Below are 18,613 nucleotides of genomic sequence, written 5' to 3' on the forward strand. Positions count from 1 at the left end.
ACTTATAATTGTTTTAGTAACACTGGGTCCAAATATTTATTATTCATTTAGTGCTTTAATGTCTATTACATGTTAAATTTAGTAATTTTTTCTTAATAGGTGGAAAGGACAGACGAAGTGGCCTCATTCTGACAATTCCATTATGCTTGGAACAGACAAATATGGATGAGCTGAGTGTCACCTTAGACTACCTGCTCAGCATTCCAAGGTGACTCTAAAGGTGTCTTTTCTTAAATCTCAGTATGTTTTCATTCACTTACTAATGATTCCTGCTATTACTAAAGTATAATTTGCTATTTTATCTGCTTTTATTAGCAATGAAATTAACACCAGAATCAGTAATTTATGATACCACAGCAGATAAAATACTTATGTTATGCTCTTGATGCACTGAATGATATGATACATATTTCCAAAATGTATGTATTGTTAACTTTCAAGGAACACTGCATCTATATATCATGCAGCTTCAGAAAACTCAGAGAAGTGAATTCAGCAGAAAGCATTTTTTATTTAGTTAGCTATTTCACTATATAGATAAACAGTTGTACGTTTTAATGTATCGAGTGAAGGCTATTAGGAGTTTAAAACATTTTTATTTTAAAAAATGCAAAAAAAAGTTTTTTAATTCAGAGTTCCTTAGATTTTTAATTTTTCAGTTTTTTGGGTGAAAACAAAACTTTTCTATTTGCCCAAGCCTGCCCACCACTTCAACAACAACCACATCAAGCCCCCTCCCCAGCTTCCTCTCCCATATGTGATGTTTGGGGGCTGACGTCTAATGTGTACATCTTCCCAAAACAATTGGATCAGAATGTCTGGAGGCGGACCCCCAGGCATTAGAATTTTGGAAAAAAATCAGTTATTCTTTATTCTATAGAAATCTAACCTGTACAGACGTTACCTTTCCATTTTTCTCAAGTTTTGATTTTTTTTTTAATTTAAATTTGGATTTTAAGTCAGTTCTTAACTGTAGAAAAACTCATTTATGTTACAGAATAGATATCAGAATGTGGAGGGTTAATAACTTGCCAAAAATCACAGGGGCATTAAGGTTGTAAGTCTTTAGTCACTCAGTAAATAAGTGAGATTCTTCAGTGAACTTCTCATTGTTCTAGATGCTGAGAAAATACAGGAACAAAGCAGACTCAGTCCCTGCTCTTATGGGCCTTATTCCCTAATGAGCAAATGAATATTACAAGTAAATACACAGTATTTTAGATATTCTTGAGTGCTATGAAAATAGCATGAAAAGAGTTTAGAGAGGGATGAGTTGGGGAGGGGGTATGCGGTAATATTTTATAAAATAATAAGATAATACTTTACAGATATGATTGAAGTGAGGGGTAGGCCCTACAGATATTTGATGAAAGAGCATTTAAGAAAAAGCATTTAAGCCAAAGGGAACAGTGAGTGCAAAGGCCCTGAGGCGGGAGCACGCTCAGCGTGCTGTGGGATTAGCAAAGAGGCTGGTGTGGCTGGAGCAGTTTAAAAGAGGGACAGAGTGCTGGGAGAGTGATCAGAGAGAGAGGATGGAGTCAGATCATAGAGAACCTTGTAGGCCAAGGTAAGGGATTCAGTTCTGAATGAGAAGGAAAGCCGTTCTTGTACTCTGACTGTGGGAGTGATTCGATTATGTCATTGAACATTTTTAAAGGCCCTCTTGGCAGCTAGAAGCTGCCAAGATATTAGTAGAATGATATTATTGCTTAATGGAAACATCTTATTTAATGAAGATAAGTTGTAAACAAGTAATTATAATAAAAGCATAAGTGAAATTAGTGCCATTATGTAAGTGTAAGCAGAGCTCTGTGAGTGGAAGAGGAGGATCCCTTAGCTATAATCAAAGAAGTTAGTGAAGAGCTACAGAATAGTGAATCCAGGAAATCCACCTGCAGTCTCTTCCTAGTCAAAGGGAGTGAGTTTGTTAAGGAGCCTCTCTTCTTTTAATACCTGTTTTAACTCAGTCACCTTACCCTTGAAAGGCTCTTAACAGAGTAAGAACATGGAGGCAGGGTTTTAATAGATTTTTTTTTTATTATTCTTAAAATATAATTATACACATGTTAATAGTGTATAGGAATTTATTAATATAGCACTTCAGCTCCTCCAGCATGCCCTTTATAAAGGACGTAACATGTTTCCAAATTAAATATGTCATTAAAAAGCAGTTTAAACTTCACTTGTAGGAATGAAGTAAAAAAAAATAAAACTAATTCTTTCAAGTAGTTGAAAGATCACTTGGTCTTGCATTTTCAAATAGTATCTTTGGATTGTGTATATTTTCATTATCTATCTTAGTAAAATGTTAGAAAGTATGATTAAGGGTGTTTTTAAGTACCCAAAAAGATAAATTTACAGTATTTTATACCCTTAAGATCACTGCAGGTGGTATTTGCAAGCTTCATTACTTTCTTTGTCTTAATATATAGATTAATTTAGAGTGTGCTTTGAAATATAAATGGTTTGTGTAAAACTTATTGAACAAAATGGTGTGTAATTTGTACTTCAAACATGCAGATGCCAGTGACAAGAAAGTAACAAATATGGAGATGACACTCTTTTCTTTGCTCTAGTCCCAACCTAGAAGGCCCTCCACTGGCAGCTCAATGTCTTAGCTCTTCTGCCTGCAAATTCCCATAATGCCCTAAAGGCCCCTGAGTCTCTTCCACCTATTTGAAGACTACTCAGTAGCCAACTACTCTGTCTAGGCTGGTTTCTCTTGAGCTTTATCCCCTCTAAGTCATAGTGGTCTTCCTGGATGTCTTATTAGTGGGGAACTCCAGGAATTTCTTCCTTACCTGATCCCACAACCATCAATTAAATGTCAGATTTGCTTCCCACAGATCATTTCTGTTGCTAATCCAGAAATGATCATTATATTGCCTCATTTTTTTTTTCCCCTAAAGAATACTTAGTGGGTCTTTTGTTATGTAATACACACTTAGAACACATCAACATTTTTATCTTGATATAATTCACACACCATAAATATCACCTTTAAAGGTGTACAGTTCAGTGGTTTTTACTATATTCACGAGGTTGTGTGACCATCACACTCTCCAATTCCAGAACATTTTCATCAGTCCAGAAAGAAACCCTATACCCATTAGCAGTCACCTTTCCTTCTCCCTGACTTCCAGCCCATGGCAGCCACTAATCTGCTTTCTGTTTCTGTGCATTTGCTCATTCTGAACATTTCGTATAAGTGGAATCATATAATATGTGGGCTTTTGTGTCTGGCTTCTTTGACGTAGCATAATATTTTCAAGGTTTATTCATGTTATAGCATGTATCAGTACTTTATTTTTATGGTCGACTAATGTTCCATTGTATGGATTACCACATTTTGTTTTTCTATGTATTGGCTCATGACATTTGGGTTGTTTCTACTTTTGGCTATGGTGAATTATGCTGCTGAGAAAATTTGTGTGCACATTTTTTATATGGACATAGGGTTCAGTTTGCCTCACCTCGAACACTTCTCTCATTTTTTTCGGAAGCTCAGTTTTTGTCCCTGTCTGCAGAAGTGCTTGTTCATCCAGATCTTTAGCAATATCATTCTCATTCTTATTTCTCAATAGAATTGAACATCACTTCTCCAAGAACCCTCTTGAGAGGCTGATGTAGATTCTTGGAGGGCAAGGGAAAGTTAGTAGAATCCCCTAGGCTGTTGGATTTAAATCTCAGGACAGGGGCGGCTATTTACCTTTCGCATAATGTATGCATTGGGAGAACTTTGAATTGGGAGAGGTTTCATCACCAAATCCTTGCTCTGCTAAGCAGCGTTGTAGTTTCTTCTACTGTCTTGGAGCGATATTTGTAACAAGTTTATTTTATAAATAAACCAATAATAATAAAGCTATGTAATTTTGGTCTCCAGAATGGCGTTTTTTCATATAGTTGTTGTATTTTACTAAGGTAGGCTTCTGGGAACTCTTTAGTTGATATTTGAGTAATTGGATTTAATATATAGCAATAACACATTTTCCAACACTTGAGATAATATTTTGCTGGTAGAGTGACTGAGAATGTGAAAGTGAGAGCAGATGTGGGTCAGACAGGGTGTATTTAAGCTATGAATTATTATGTATACCAAATGCTACCTCTTTTCATTAAATTTCTCCAAAAGAGCACAAGCCCATTTCCAGTGGTTTAATAATGGCTTACTTTATTTTCTACTTGTTTTATTCTATTACTTTACAAACTTTAACCTTATACATCTGGCAGAAAGAAGAGACAAGAAGTACTCATGCACTTGGCAGTCATTAGTTACATACTTCACTGTGATCCCATTTTACAGGTGAAGACATTGAGAGACTAGTGGGACTATGTGAATGTTGCTTTGATATTTTCTTTTTTTAAGACATTGTCTTTCCATACATTTAGAGTAACTTTCTTGCCAGATTAACTTGTAAATTCTCAGTATTTCCTGAATTGAGAAAAGTAAATTGCTTGAGAACACTGAACAGATACTCTGCTGAATTTTATTTATTGACAATGTAAACCGGACTTAAGTAAGATTAATACTGCTCTGTGTATGATTAAGATATAAATTTTATTTAGGATTATAAAAAATAAAATATGAAGCTTGTTTTAATGTTTTGTAGTTTTGTTTCATTTCAGTGAAAAGTGTAAAGCTAGAGGATTTACCGTCATTGTGGATGGCAGAAAATCACAGTGGAACGTGGTGAAAACAGTAGTCTTAATGCTACAGGTAATTTTATTTTTTGCTATTAGGAAATGGCTTTATTTTACAGCAACAGATAAGATGATAATGGTAAATATATTTCATTTATTGGACTGTGCCCAAGTTTCTCAGCAGTGACTGAGCTCTGAAGTGCACAGCTCACTATTGGATTGATACATTAATTCAGTTCTTGTAGGTTTGACTTTGAGTAGTAAACTAAAATTCAGGCCTCTTTTAAAGGTTTGTAAATGATTGAAAATAATGTCATATTTAAATAATTTAAGCAAATAGGCCACCGTATCTAAAAGTGTGAGGGCAGACGTCATCAGGCTCACCTGGGAACTTTGGCAGGCTGTAGTATCTGCATCATCCCCGCTCTGCGGCATTCTGATGCAGCAGGTGGGGAGTAGGACCGGGTGAGTCTAGTCTGAAAACACTTCTCAAGCAGTTTTGATAGGTCTCTCCCTTTTGATCTCCTCTTTCCTCCCAAAAGCACCAGGATGTAGGATGGTCTTATTATTTATCTCTAACACAGAAGAAATTTCCCTAACAGCCATTTCCCTGAGGACTTTAGCAGTTCACAAATTAGCATTTAATAAACAGCTGGAATTACCTAGTCCCTTATCTGATTCTAGTCTTGTGTTTTACATTTCCTTGTGTTCCTTACAGAATATTTCTGTAATCCATTGGATATAATAGGTACTTAGTAAACATTTGTTAGTATAAAGGTATTGAGGATATTATGATCTGAAATGGAAAAATAAAACGTTTGAGCGATCGAAAGGGGATAGATTTCTCCCATCTACCTGGATTTCCTTAGAAGGGCTTCTAGAGAAGACAAAAGTTAAAATGAGTTAAATGAAAGAAATTATATAATTTAAATGAAAGAAAATGAAAAGGACATTCCTGGCAGGGACACCGGCTTAGCGGTAGCTCGTAATGAAGCAAATATGCTGAAGGGAGTTGATGACAGGCCAGTTTAGGGGATGTAAAAGTTTGCAGTTACATGGGATAGTGAACATTTAGTTAAGTAAATACCAGTGATCTTGAAAGAAAGATTAAGAATGGGGTGAACGATTAAAGAGGTACAAATCAGTAGTTGATAGATGGTCATGGGGATGGGGAGCCCAGCATAAGGAATGCAGTTAGCATTAATGTAATGGCTAGGTGGAGCCAGAGGAGAGAAAGAAAGAACAATTAGGGGGATTGTTTTATAAACCACATAAATGTCTAACCAATGTACCGTATACTTGAAACTAATAAAACTGAATAAAAAGAAAAGAAAATGGGTTATAGAATCAGAATGTCTGTTAAATTCCAGTCATGCCAATTAATATCAATAATTAATTTTTAAAAAGCCAAATAGGGAAAAATAAACGTGAGACATGTGAAATAGGCCTTCTTAAAAAGGAAAATGGCCAAGTTTTATTTATAAGCAAATTATAATCCTTGGTTGTGTGTGTGTGTGTGTGTGTGTGTGTGTGTGTGTATTTAGAACCCTACACATATCTTAAAACTCTTGTTCATCTTTGAATTCACCATACTGTAATTTTTTTGTCCATGGTAAAAATTCAGTAAATATTTGCTGAATTAAAAAAAAATTGAATTTTAAATGAATTTGAAAATAATTGGTAGCTGCTTTAGGGTTTTGTGGAAAGGAATATAATTAAAAATTTTTAATTATAAATAGGGAGAATGACTGAATGTTTTATCTTTTATTTGGGTAATTAGGAAAAGGAATTCAAGGGGTGGGAACTGGTAATTTATTATTTGTTTTAGTGCTTAATAGGGTTTGGGCACTATACTAAGCTTGCCGTATAAATTATCACATCTAATTTTATCATTACAACCTTGGGAAGCAGGTTCTGTTATTCCCAAAAGTCAACCGAGGCTCAAGGATTTTAAATAATGTAGGTTCTTCTAGGGAACCTGGGAAAGAGCCACAGTTGGAACTGTGCATGGCATAAGTCCCAGTCTTGGCTTTATTCTTTGTAAAGTATATAATTTACCAGTGGGATGTATCTGAGGTGGTCCTCGAATTACCTACCCATTACCTCATTCTTAACTGTTTGGCCTAAGCCTTCATCATTAGAAACACTTGTTTGGATTGAAAAGGACAGACATATCCTCCCAAGGAACATTTTTTAAGGGAGCACAGATTGGTGTCCCATAATAACTTTTTTCTGTCAAATATATTCCCAGCACTTTTATATTCCAAACCCTGAAGATTAACTCTTCTCTGTAAAAGTTGTTAAAATAACTATTAGGTAAGAAATCCATTAATTATGACCTTGTGTTCTTCCTTTCATCCTGTCATTCAACTGTGTCACAGATGAGCTGTTTGGGACTTGCTGTTTGAACTGGACTTTGATCAGTGGCAGTTTTGAAGAACAATCAATGGATGATTTAATCCCCTCTTGCGATTTCTTTTCTGATAGGTATTTTAACAACTTTTGGATTTATTAATAGTTAACATTTTCAGAAGTTGCAATGGCCTGTTGTTTACTCCTAGTCAAACAGTTTCTATATAAAAAGTCATTTATTGCTTTTATTTCAAAAGGTACTGGTACCAGTTGATTGGGAGCCCAGAGCTTAGTGTTGGCTCTGCATATAACTAATACTCTTTAAAATGGATGGCTTGGCTTCTCGTTTCTCGTAGCTTTAGTATTTAATGATTTTGAAAAGATAATCTTTCACAAGTCAATATATGTATAAACTTCAATCTACTCTAAACTTCCCAGCCCCTGTGATAAAGGTTTTGATACCATTGACTTTATTTTACTTAACTTATTCACAGTCCAGTCATTGCAGGGGAGTCTAGATGTGTGACATACCCAATGACATGTTTGAATAGAAAGGTTTTCTTTTTTTCCCTCACTAGTAATAATAATTATTATAATAATCATATAATTAGTTGTTATTAGGGTGGTCAGGGAAGGTCTCTGAAGAGGAAACATTTGAGTAGAATCCTAAATAAACTGAGGGCACGCTCTTAGTTTAGGGCAAAGAACATTCCAGACAGAAGAAACATCAGAGGCAAAGCCCTGAAGTGGAAACAGACTTGTTACATTCAAGGAACAGCAAGAAGGTCAGCAAAGCTGTGGAAGAGGAGTGAGCTAAGAGGGGACAGCGCTAATCTTTGACAAATACAACTTCACATTACTTGGCTTTCTAGTCCTTGGTTTGAATTTTATTCCGAGCATAAGAAAACATGAAGCAGTGAGACCTGTTAAGAGGGTATTTCGAAAGGTTGACCAGTTTGGGATATTAGCAGTGCAGGTAGTAGAACGAAACAGGTTTAAGATATTTTTTATTGTGTTTGTCAAAGGTTAGCTTTGTCCTCTTCTTCAAGTTAATAATCATGCAGGATCTTGGCTTCTTTGTATAATGGCCGTTAAGAAACTTGTTTTGTGAGAAGATTGACTTTGCATTATTTGAAGAATTTCTCCCAAATGATTGTGTTAGCAAATTTTTTTTTCATATGGAAAACCAAGTTTAATAATTTTTCAACTAAAAAGATGTCCAGTTTAATATACATATTGTATATTACATATATCTGTTAGTTTGAGTAAAACAAAAATAACTCACATGTGCTGTCTATATTACATTATTTATTTGAAATCTTTTCTGAATCAGCTTGTCTTTCAAGTATTTCTTTATTCATATATGTTTTGAAGTTTGGAATATTTCTTCTTTATTATTTTAATTATTTTCCAAAAGTCTATTAATTTTATTCAGCCTAATTACAAATATCTGGTAATTTATATCTTTAATAAATTGTTCATCTTACATGTATAATTTGTAATTATTTTTCTGTATTTTGTAGAATGTTGTTCCCGCTGAGGTGTCCCTTGTCTGTGTGGTGAAGCCAGATGAATTCTGGGATAAGAAAGTAACACATTTTTGTTTTTGGAAAGAAAAGGATAGACTTGGCTTTGAGGTAAATATACTCTATTAAACAAAAATAGGAGAAGTATGTTATATTTTTAAAGATAGAATTTTTCTGTTATTTTATTTGTTCAGCTTTGGATACTAAGCAATGTTTATGCAATGCTTAATCAGTGCCTAAGCAATGGTTAGTTTATAGTCGGCATTCAGATATTTAAGATATTTAATGTTATGATTCTTTGTTAACTCCTTTGAATAAATAGAAACTTTTTATTCAAAATATTCTGTTGCATTACCAAGATGACATTTCACTAATACTAAGAAATCCTAGACATTTTGAAATTGAAGCCAGAACGTATTTTATATGATATGTCATGATTAGTTTTTAGAGTCCGGTTTAGTTTTGATACATGAACACCATTATCCTTCTTTTCTATTGACATTATTCTCTCCCTCTGACACTTTTCTTATGCGAAAGTACATCTTATTGGGATCAAAAAGAAGGCCTAAAATGGAATATAAATTTAAACAATTCTGTCATATTTCCTCTTCCACAGTCAGTTAATACCAGCTTCCCAGTAGGAGAGTTGATAGATACTAAACTTTACACTTGTTAAATGAAACATGGGAGCATTGCAGGATACAAAGTCCAACACTTATCCTGTAGACTATAGAGCCTTGGAATACTTACAGGAGTCAGACAATTAAGGCTCATTTTGTACCTTTTTCAGTAAATGTGAGTGTGTTTTTTAGTCAGGAGGAAAGGTCTCCAAGACGTCTTAGCTAAAACAGTTTAAGAAAGCCTAGTTAATTCTTAAATGAAGTAGCTTGAAATGTCTTAAAAATGTGTGATTCCCCCCCCCCACTAAAAAAAAAGTTAAGCTGTAATTTACATGCAATAAAATTCATCCATTTTAGTGTAAAATTCTGACAAACACAAACAGGTGTATAACCACCATAACAATCTAGAAAACTAAGAAATATCTCATTGCTCCAAAAATTTTCTCATGCTCCTTTGTAGTCAACTCTTCCTTCCATCTTTAGGCCCTAACAACTGCTGATCTGTTTTTTTGTCCTTATAGTTTTGCCTTTTCTAGAATGTCATATAAGTGTAATGATATAGTATATAGCCTTTTTAATCTGTGTTTTTCATATGTGCATTTTCATTTGAGATTCATTCATGTTGTTGCATGGATTGGTAGTTCTTTCTTATTACAGTGTTCCATTATGTAGGTGTACCACAGTGTCTGGTTTAGTTTTGATACATGAATGAGTCATATAGTAAGTGTATATTTAACTTTATAAGACACTTCCAAAGTGGAATTTCAAAGCGGCTTTATAATATTGCATTCCCACCAGCAAAATATGAACGTTTCATCCTTGTCAGTGTTTAGTATTGTCAGTTTGTTTTGTTTGTTTCATTTTGTTTTAAATTGTAGTTACTCTTGTGGATGTATAGAAGTGTATCATTGTGGTTTTAACTTGCATTTCACTAAAGACTAATAATGTGAGTATATTTTCAAGTGTTTGCCAACCACGTTCCTTCTTTGGTGGTGTCTCTTTAACTTTTTTGCCCATTTTAAAAAAATAAATAAGACCTTTGTTTTCTCGATATTAAATTTTGAGAGGTCCTTTATGTATTTGGTTAGAAATCTTTCATGAGATGTAATTTGCAGGTATTACATTCTCAGTCTGTTTGCTTTTCATTATCTTAACAGCATTTTTTCAAGTTTTTAACTTTGATGAAATCTAACTTAATTTTTTTCTTTGTGAGTAAAGCTTTTTGTGTCATAGCTTAGAAATCTTTGCTAGCCCAATGTCACAAAGATTTCTCACATTTTTACATATTGCATTTAGAGTTCTGATCTGTTTGAGTTAATGGTTGTGTATAAAGTTATGGTCTGACAATATATACTTTATGACTTTGGTTATTTTTAATTTGTTAATTTTTTTTAAAATTTTTATTATTTAATTTTTAATTTTTATTATTAGTTTCAACTGTACAGTAATGGGTTAGACATTTATATAGTTTATGATATGATACCCCCGATTGCTCTTTCTTTCCTCGGGCTCTATGCCATTAGTAAAGATCTATGTACCCCTGTGTTCATGGCAGCACAGTTTACAATAGCCAAGATTTGGAAGCATCCTAAATGCCCATCAACAGATGATCGGATAAAGAATTTATTGTTCATATATACAATGGAATATTACTCAGCCATTAGACAAAATGAAATCTCCTACCATTTGCAATGACATGGGAGGACCTAGAAGTTATGCAGAATGATATGTCAGAGAAAGATAAATACCATATGATTTCACTTATATGCAGAATCTAAGGAACAACAACAACAACAACAAAAACAAACTAATCAAAAATAAACTGACAAATATAAAGGTTTGGATTTTGACTCAGTATCTGATCTGCCTAGTTGATTTCCTTGTGCATGTGAGAAGAACATTTGTCCTGCTATTGTGGATAGATTGATCTGTAACTGTCAAGATGGTTCATAGTGTTGTTCACATTGGTGTTTGGTTTTTTTCTGTGTGTGTATGTGTGGATGTGATTGTGTGTTTCAGTTTGGGTATTTTCAGTTGATCTCTTTTCAAGTTAACTGTTTCCTTGGCTGTGTTGAGTTTGTGGATGAGGCATAAACTCCCTTCATCTTTGTTAACAATGTTTTTCGTTTGTAGCATTTCTATTTGATTCTTTCTCTGCTGAATTTCCCCATCTCTTCTTGCATATTGTCTTGCACTTTTTCTATGAGAACCTTTAGCGTATGTTAAAATAATCTTAAATTCCCTACATGATAGTTCTGAATCTGGGTCTGCCTTATTTTGGTTATGTTGTTGGCTTTGTTTCTTGACAGTGGATTATCTCCTTCTTGCTTTTTATGTGCCTGGTTATTTTGATTTGGATGTTGGACATCTTGTTTAGGACAGTAAAGACTAAGATAAAACATTTTCTGCCTGCACATGGCCCTTGTCTTTTGCAAGGCTTTCAGTGGGGTAGGGGAAGGATTGCTTAGTCTAGCCAGGAATTGAGTTGACTTTCGCTTTGTTGCTGTTGAAGATGAAGCCTGGTTTGCCAGAAGGGTTTGTTTTTATAATAGGAGTCTCACCCTCAGCTATAGGTCTTTTCTTTGCACCCATGCCTCAGAGGTCTCTCTTGTGCTGTTGACTCTCTCTCAGCAGTAGACTGTTGTTACTTGTTATTCATTGTTTGTCAGAGGGACATTCTCTGTTGTTTTGATTAAGCCTCAGTCCTAGGCAGGCCCTGTAACTGTGATTCCGGGGGGTAAGGCCCTGTTAGGATGTTTTCCCTTCCCCAGCTTCAGGAAGTCTATGATAATCTGGGCCCATAATAAATTCCTGCCCACACTAGGAGAGAGGATTGTTCCTTTCCATTCCTCCAGCTGCAGTGAGCCTTTACTCGTACTCTAAGGTCATTAGAGTTTGCTATCTTTTCCTCAGCCCCTGGAGATTTTTGTTTTCTTGGCTGTATAGCACCTTCATGCCTTTCCAATAGTGACTTCTCTTCCCTTCCCTTAGGCCTATACCGTGAAAGAGGCTGTTTCTAAATTTCTTTTCCTACTTACTCCCACATCTTTCTCTTGAGTCCCTCAGAGGTCTAAGGAAAGAGCCTGCAAGTGAATTTTAATTCTTCTGTCTTCTCCTTCCAAGGGGTTCTATAACTTTCATATTAGCACACATTTGTCCTTTAGCAATTCATTAAAAACTTTAGCTGAATTCTTATCTGGCTTGTATCATGTCTGGCTTTCCCCTCCCAGGTTAAGCAAGTGCTCCAACTCCATCTGTTCGTAAAGGCACTGGTCTTTCCTTAGGTTTCAGGTTAATCATTTTTCCTGTGAACCTGACTTGGATAGATTCAAGAAAAGTTTTGATTTTTCAGATTAACTTGCGCTCTTTTGTTGTTCTTGTAATAGTTGGAGCAATGTGATGTCCATCTTTTTTACATGCTAAACAGAAGCCAGGTGTTTTGTTTTTCACTCTTATGTTGCAGCTTTGTCATTGGTTGACTTGCCTGTGATGTAGACAGAGTGGAAGGGAGTCTGTCAGCATGTAGGGTAAGGCAGCCCTGGATTGCATTAAGAAAGGTGTTATCCTGATAATTGAATGGGAAATGCCTCCTAGGGAAGAGAAGCAGAAGTGTAGCAAGGAAGGAAGGTAAAAGCTGAAAGCAGGAGGCCTGAGTGTTGCCATAGTGAGTACTTGGGACAGGGAGGTCAGTTATGCCTGCCAGGGACATGGAGGAGATGTTGCTACTAGAGAATGCAAAGTGGTTCAGAAACTAAAGCTGTGAGCACTGAGTAGGGGAGAGGATCCCTTTTGTGAGGAGTCTGTCATATCCTGCTTAAGCATAGTTGTCTGCTCAAAAGTGCTATGCCCAATTGGGTGTGATGCTGTATGACTTAACAGTGAGGTAATAGGTTCCATACTGGAGGATAAAATAGAAAATGGAATTTCTATCTGCCTTGACCTGATGTCATATATTGATGTTTTAAAATTCAAGTGTTAAAGCTTGTTCTATCAATATATTTTATTTTAGACATTGAAGAGATTCACCTAAGAATATTTTCCCAAGTAAATAAACACTAGATACTTACTAAAAGCCCAATGAGATAAAAGTAATATATACTGCCAAACACATCCAAATTTAAGGGGCAGTTCAGCAGCAGCCATTAAATGATACTTAGAGCCGTATATATAATTTAATTCAATACAGATTCTTGTTTAATTAATATTTTCTTTGGTATTATTTTCGATCATTTGGTCTGTTGTAATGAAGCCTGTGGTTTTATATATATTCTAAATATTTTTTACAAGTATAACTTTGTTGTGAGTACTGGTGTTTCCGTAAGCAAGAGTATGTGTTTTATTTTACAGAATTATCCATAACAAAGATCTGTTACCAGCTGTCCACATGGTCATTAAATAAACACCCAGTACTCTTTTTATTTATTTACTTTTTATATTGTTGACTATATTTTCTATCTTGTCATTTACATCCCTGTGACAATTTTGTAACTACCAATATGTACTTTTTACACCTGTCACCATTTTCACCTCCTTCTCCAGCCTCCCTCCCATCTGACAACCATGTTTGTTCTCCGTATCTGTAAGTCTGTGTCTGTTTTTTTTTTTGGTTTCTTTGTTTGGTTTTTTATTTTGTTCTATAGATTCCACATAAAGTGAAATCATATGATATTTATCTTTCTCTGACATTTCACTTAACATAGTACCCTCTAGATCCATCCAATTTGTCTCAAGTAGTAAGATTTCATTCGTTTTTATGGCTGAGTAATATTCCATTGTATATATGTACCACATCTTTATCCAGTCATCTATTGATGGGCACGTAGATTGCTTCCATATTTTGGCTATTGTTAATAATGCTGCAGTGAACATAGCGTCGCATGTATCCTTTTGAATTAGTGTTTTGGATTTTTTTGGATAAATACCCAGAAGTGGAATTCCTGGGTCATAAGGTAGTTCTATTTTTAATTTTTTAAGGAACTTCTAAACTGTTTTCCAAAGTGGCTGTACCAATTTGTAATCCCCACTTGTGCTTCATTCTTTCTTGGACAACACTCTGGGATCTGCGGGCCCCAGGCAGGCTGTGGCAGGCCTCAGTGAGCTCAGTGTGCTGAGTCTTTCGCTGAGTGGCCCCAGGCTTGATGCTTGCACCCAACCTGAATCTGCATTAACCTGGTGAACACCATTCCCCCTTCTCTGGTGACTTCCTGAGACTCGAGTAGTTGTTTTAGTGACTCTCTGTTCCTACAAGATTTCACTTTTTTTTTTCTCATCATCCTTCCTACATTTTTTCTTTTAGATGACGTTCTTCCTGCTCACTAATGTTTTTCACCAGCTATTGAATATTTATCTCTCATTAGCCACCTAAATATTTATTCATGTGTTCTTCCTGTCTCTGAAATGGATACCTACATGCTTAGTTTTTTGTTTTTTTTTTTTTTTTTTTTTTTGGCAATTCAGATATTCAAGTACTTTCTACCCTTTACAGCATTTACCTTGTGGTTTCAATAGATTTGCTGGTGAGGTGATAGCACCTACCTAATGACAAGATCAAAATTGAGCTTGTACTGGCAATGGTCTTTTCCTCAAATTGGGAGACTAATGATCAAAAGGATCTTCACTTTCTCGTTCTTATTGTCATTCACGAGAATGAAAGTGTTATTTACTAGTAATAATCAGCCACTGTTCTAAATTGTTTTATTCTCTTATTTCTTATTACTGCATCTGATCCTATTCATTTTTGAGACCACACTAATGTTAGGATCCAGGACCAAAAACTGCTTTCATGTTCCTCTGTCAGTAACACCTCTGGCTCCATCTATTCTTCTTTCCAGTTTCTGCAGAGTTTTTTCTCTTAGAAAAATATTCGCCAATAAACAGACACAAGCAGACATAAACACTGAAGTGGTATGTGTATGAACACATGTACATATGTGAATCTGTACTGTACTAAGCACACAAAGATATACACTGATATTTTAATTCCAAATCTTGCACATATTCTTAGCATAAGTAAAATAAAAAGAACATCTGAGTGCCTACAGAGTGAAAGGTCCACCATTAATGTCTTTGGGACTATTTTGTTAAAAATGGATAAATGTTCTAGTTACAGTTGGAAGAGTAGGAATAAAGGAGAAACAAGTTTTGAGTCTTTTCTGTATGATTCCAGATTAAAGTAAAGCTTCACAAATGTAATGATTAAAAACCACATGATAAGTATCTTGCTCTTTAAGTTTGTTGAAAAATGATGTGTGCTATTTAATAAAACATTTTGGTTAATTATTTAATTTGTCTCATCTTAAATCTCTAACATATATAAAATAAAAGAAAAAAACATTTATGGAGGGCTTACTATTAAGAAAATTTCATGATGTTTATTTTTTTTGAAAGACTTGGCAGAAGTGATCTTTTCTTCCTTTTTGTAATGTACTCTTAAATATATTTGGTGAGTGAATGTACCATTTACATTTAAGTTGGTTTTAAGAAAAAACTTTAAAGAGAAATATTCAAATACATATAAACTTTTGCCACATATAACTGAGAAACTGCCATTTTTCTCTTTGGCTTATTAAACTTGAAATCTGTCACCAATGGTTTTATGTATTTAAGAACTACAAAATGTAGAAAGGTGTGGTGTGGGGGGGTGCGTGTGTGTGTGCATGTGTGCATATAGTGAGATTAACCAGAGTGTGCAGAAAGTGACAAGTACTCTTCATTAGGCAAGACAGGTCATATATTAGAGAGACCGGCTCATATCATGTATTTATTTATTATTTATATTTGAATTTATTGAGGTAATATTGGTTAATAAAATTATATAGGTTTCAAGTGTATAATTCATTAGTACATCATCTGTATATAGTATTCTGTGTTCACTACCCAAAGTCACATCTCTTTCCACCGCCATATGTTCGACCCCATTTACCTTTATCTACTTTCCCTCCTTCCCTCTTTCCCTCTGGTAACCACTAAATTGTCTATGTCTATGAGATTTTGTCTATCTTATTCATTTGTTGCTTTCAGTTTTATATCCCACATATGAGTGAAACCATATGGTTCTCAACTTTTTCTGTCTGATTTATTTCGCTTAGCATGATAATCTCAGGATCAATCCATATTGTTGCAAATGACAGTATTTCATTTTTTCTTATGGCTGAATAATATTTCATCGTATATAGGTGCCATATCTTTATCCAGTCATCTACCAAAGGATACTTCGATTGTTTCCACGTCTTGGCCACCATGAATAATGCTGCAATGAACATTGGGGTGCACACATCTTTATGCATAATGTTTTTCAAATATTTGGGGTAGATACTCAGAAGAGGGATTGCTGGGTCGTACAGTAATTCTATTTTGAGGGACCACAATAGTGTTTTTCATGGTGGCTATACCAGTTTACATTCCCACCAGCAGAGTTTGAGGGTTCCTTTCTTCCCACAACCTCTCTAACACTTGTTGTCACTTATCTTGTCGGTAATAGCCAAGAATGGTCCATATTAAATGTATAGAATGACAGCTCATCAGAATTATTGTCCTCTTGGAGCTTAAAGTGGCATCATTGAAAATTTAATGGAGCCTCCTTCTTTGACAGATTGAGGAAATAAGCTAGGAGTGAATTCCTTTAGGAATTTTTAGAAATAAAATACTTTAGAAATAAAATACTTTAAAATTTTTTTAGAAATAAAATTCTTTGACGAGTATTTTATTTCTTCATAGAATAAATTCATAGTTCTTACTTTCACTGTTAGTATGCATCCAGTTAATAGATTGCTCAACATTTTTGTAGAAAGGAATAGTCCCTCCCTAGGATCTGATTGTGTTTAATCTGTCTAGTGTGGAAGTATTTGCCTCCATCCTGAAAGGAATAATGGCAGGTTAAATGGTTACTATGGCTTAACTCCACTTACTCTTTAATGTTTAACATCATGCCTCTTTCTAAGAACTAGTCTAAGGAAGTTGCTTTGGAGCGAGAGGATAAAATAAAGCCTTCTGTGACAAGTTTTTCACTGAGAGAAAATCATGTTTTTGTATTCTGTTTATTTTAAATTGACTTCCATTTTTGCCTTAACAGGAAAATAGTGAAATGGAGATATGCTAAACTCCTCATACTAAAGATAAGATTAAATTGCCATTTAAAATAGATAGGTATAATGTAGTTTGCTGCTGCTAAACTAACCAAAAATGTAATTTGATGTTGTATTTCTTATTTTTTTAAATGGAAAAAGGAGGCACGGAAGCCCTTAGCTTTCCTGTCATTACCACCTCCAGATTTTTTTTGTTCTTCCTCTAGCCTCCTTGCATGATGCCTCAAAAGAGGTACCCTTTCTTCAGTCTGAGATTGAGATCTCATGGTGCCCCTTTGTAAGTAGTTCTCTTCTTCTTATGATTCTTTTGTTTTTAGTTTTTTAAATATAGTGTTTAGTACATTAGACCTCCAGTTCTAACTCTGCACCTTACTAGCCCTGAGACCTCTAGCAAATCCTGAGAATAGTGTTTAGTAAAAATGTGTATGTGTTCCCGAAGGTTAATTACAAAGCAAATACTTGAGTACCCACCAACCAACCTAAGAACCCAAATATCTGTACCTTGAAATAAATTTGAGTACGCCTCTCTGATCCCATTCACCAGCCTTAACACCTAAATTATTTGTGTTTATCCATCCTCTGTTTATATTCTCATTCTGTAAGTGTATTAAAAACTTAAATGTGAAAGGCAAAATAGGAAGTGTTTATCTTTTATTCTTCTATCTGTAGACATCATTTAGGGATATTCTAAAATAATACATTTTCATTTATTTTCGAGTTTTATAAAAATGGTATAATAATTTTAGACTTCAATGATTTATTTTTTCCCTTTCATTATATGTCTAAGATTCATGCGTATTCTTTAGTAGGTATAGTTAATTTATTCTCACTGCTGAATATTATTCTGTTGTGTGAATAAAAACAATATACTTATTCTGTTGATAGACATTTGGGTTGTTTCCATTCTTTTACCATTATGAGTGATGCTCTGTATACATTCCTGTATATGTCTCCTGATAAACATGTATAAGATTTTCTCTGCATAATATACAGTCATAGGTTATAACAGTGTTCAAGATAATGCCAAACTGTTTTCCAGAGAGTCATTCTAATTTGTATATCTACATGCACTGTACGAGAATTTCCATTGCTCCACATCCTTGCTATGACTTGATATCAGCTAACCCTTGATATTTGCAAGTCATTATGATCTTTTCTTTTTTCAAATTGTCCTTGGTATCAGTATTATTCTAGTCTCATAAAATGAGCTAGGAGCGTCTACTACATTCTATTTTTTTTTTCTTTTTAAATGAAGTTTCTTAGACTGTCAAGCCCAGCAAGTAGCTTATTGATCAGCAGGACGAATGCAATGCTTTTATGAGAGGCCACCTAGGCTCTGAGGCGCTGTTCTCAGGATTTGCTAGAGGTCTCAGGGCTAGTAAGGTGCAGA

At 34.7% G+C, this 18,613-nt stretch overlaps 1 protein-coding gene across 2 annotated transcripts in view; it reads left to right on the forward strand.

Annotated features, from left to right (window-relative positions):
- SESTD1 (SEC14 and spectrin domain containing 1) overlaps positions 1-18,613 on the forward strand; it is a 96,856-nt gene that overhangs the window by 34,825 nt on the left and 43,418 nt on the right. For both annotated transcript variants that reach the window (XM_016152559.2, XM_036237697.1), the window contains 3 exons: positions 100-208; positions 4,627-4,717; positions 8,517-8,630. In XM_016152559.2, coding sequence (XP_016008045.1) covers positions 100-208; positions 4,627-4,717; positions 8,517-8,630 — 314 coding nt within the window. The remainder of the gene's footprint in view (positions 1-99; positions 209-4,626; positions 4,718-8,516; positions 8,631-18,613) is intronic.

This window comes from Rousettus aegyptiacus, unplaced genomic scaffold, assembly GCF_014176215.1.
Source record: "Rousettus aegyptiacus isolate mRouAeg1 unplaced genomic scaffold, mRouAeg1.p scaffold_m13_p_2, whole genome shotgun sequence".
Classification (NCBI taxonomy): Eukaryota; Metazoa; Chordata; class Mammalia; order Chiroptera; family Pteropodidae; genus Rousettus; species Rousettus aegyptiacus.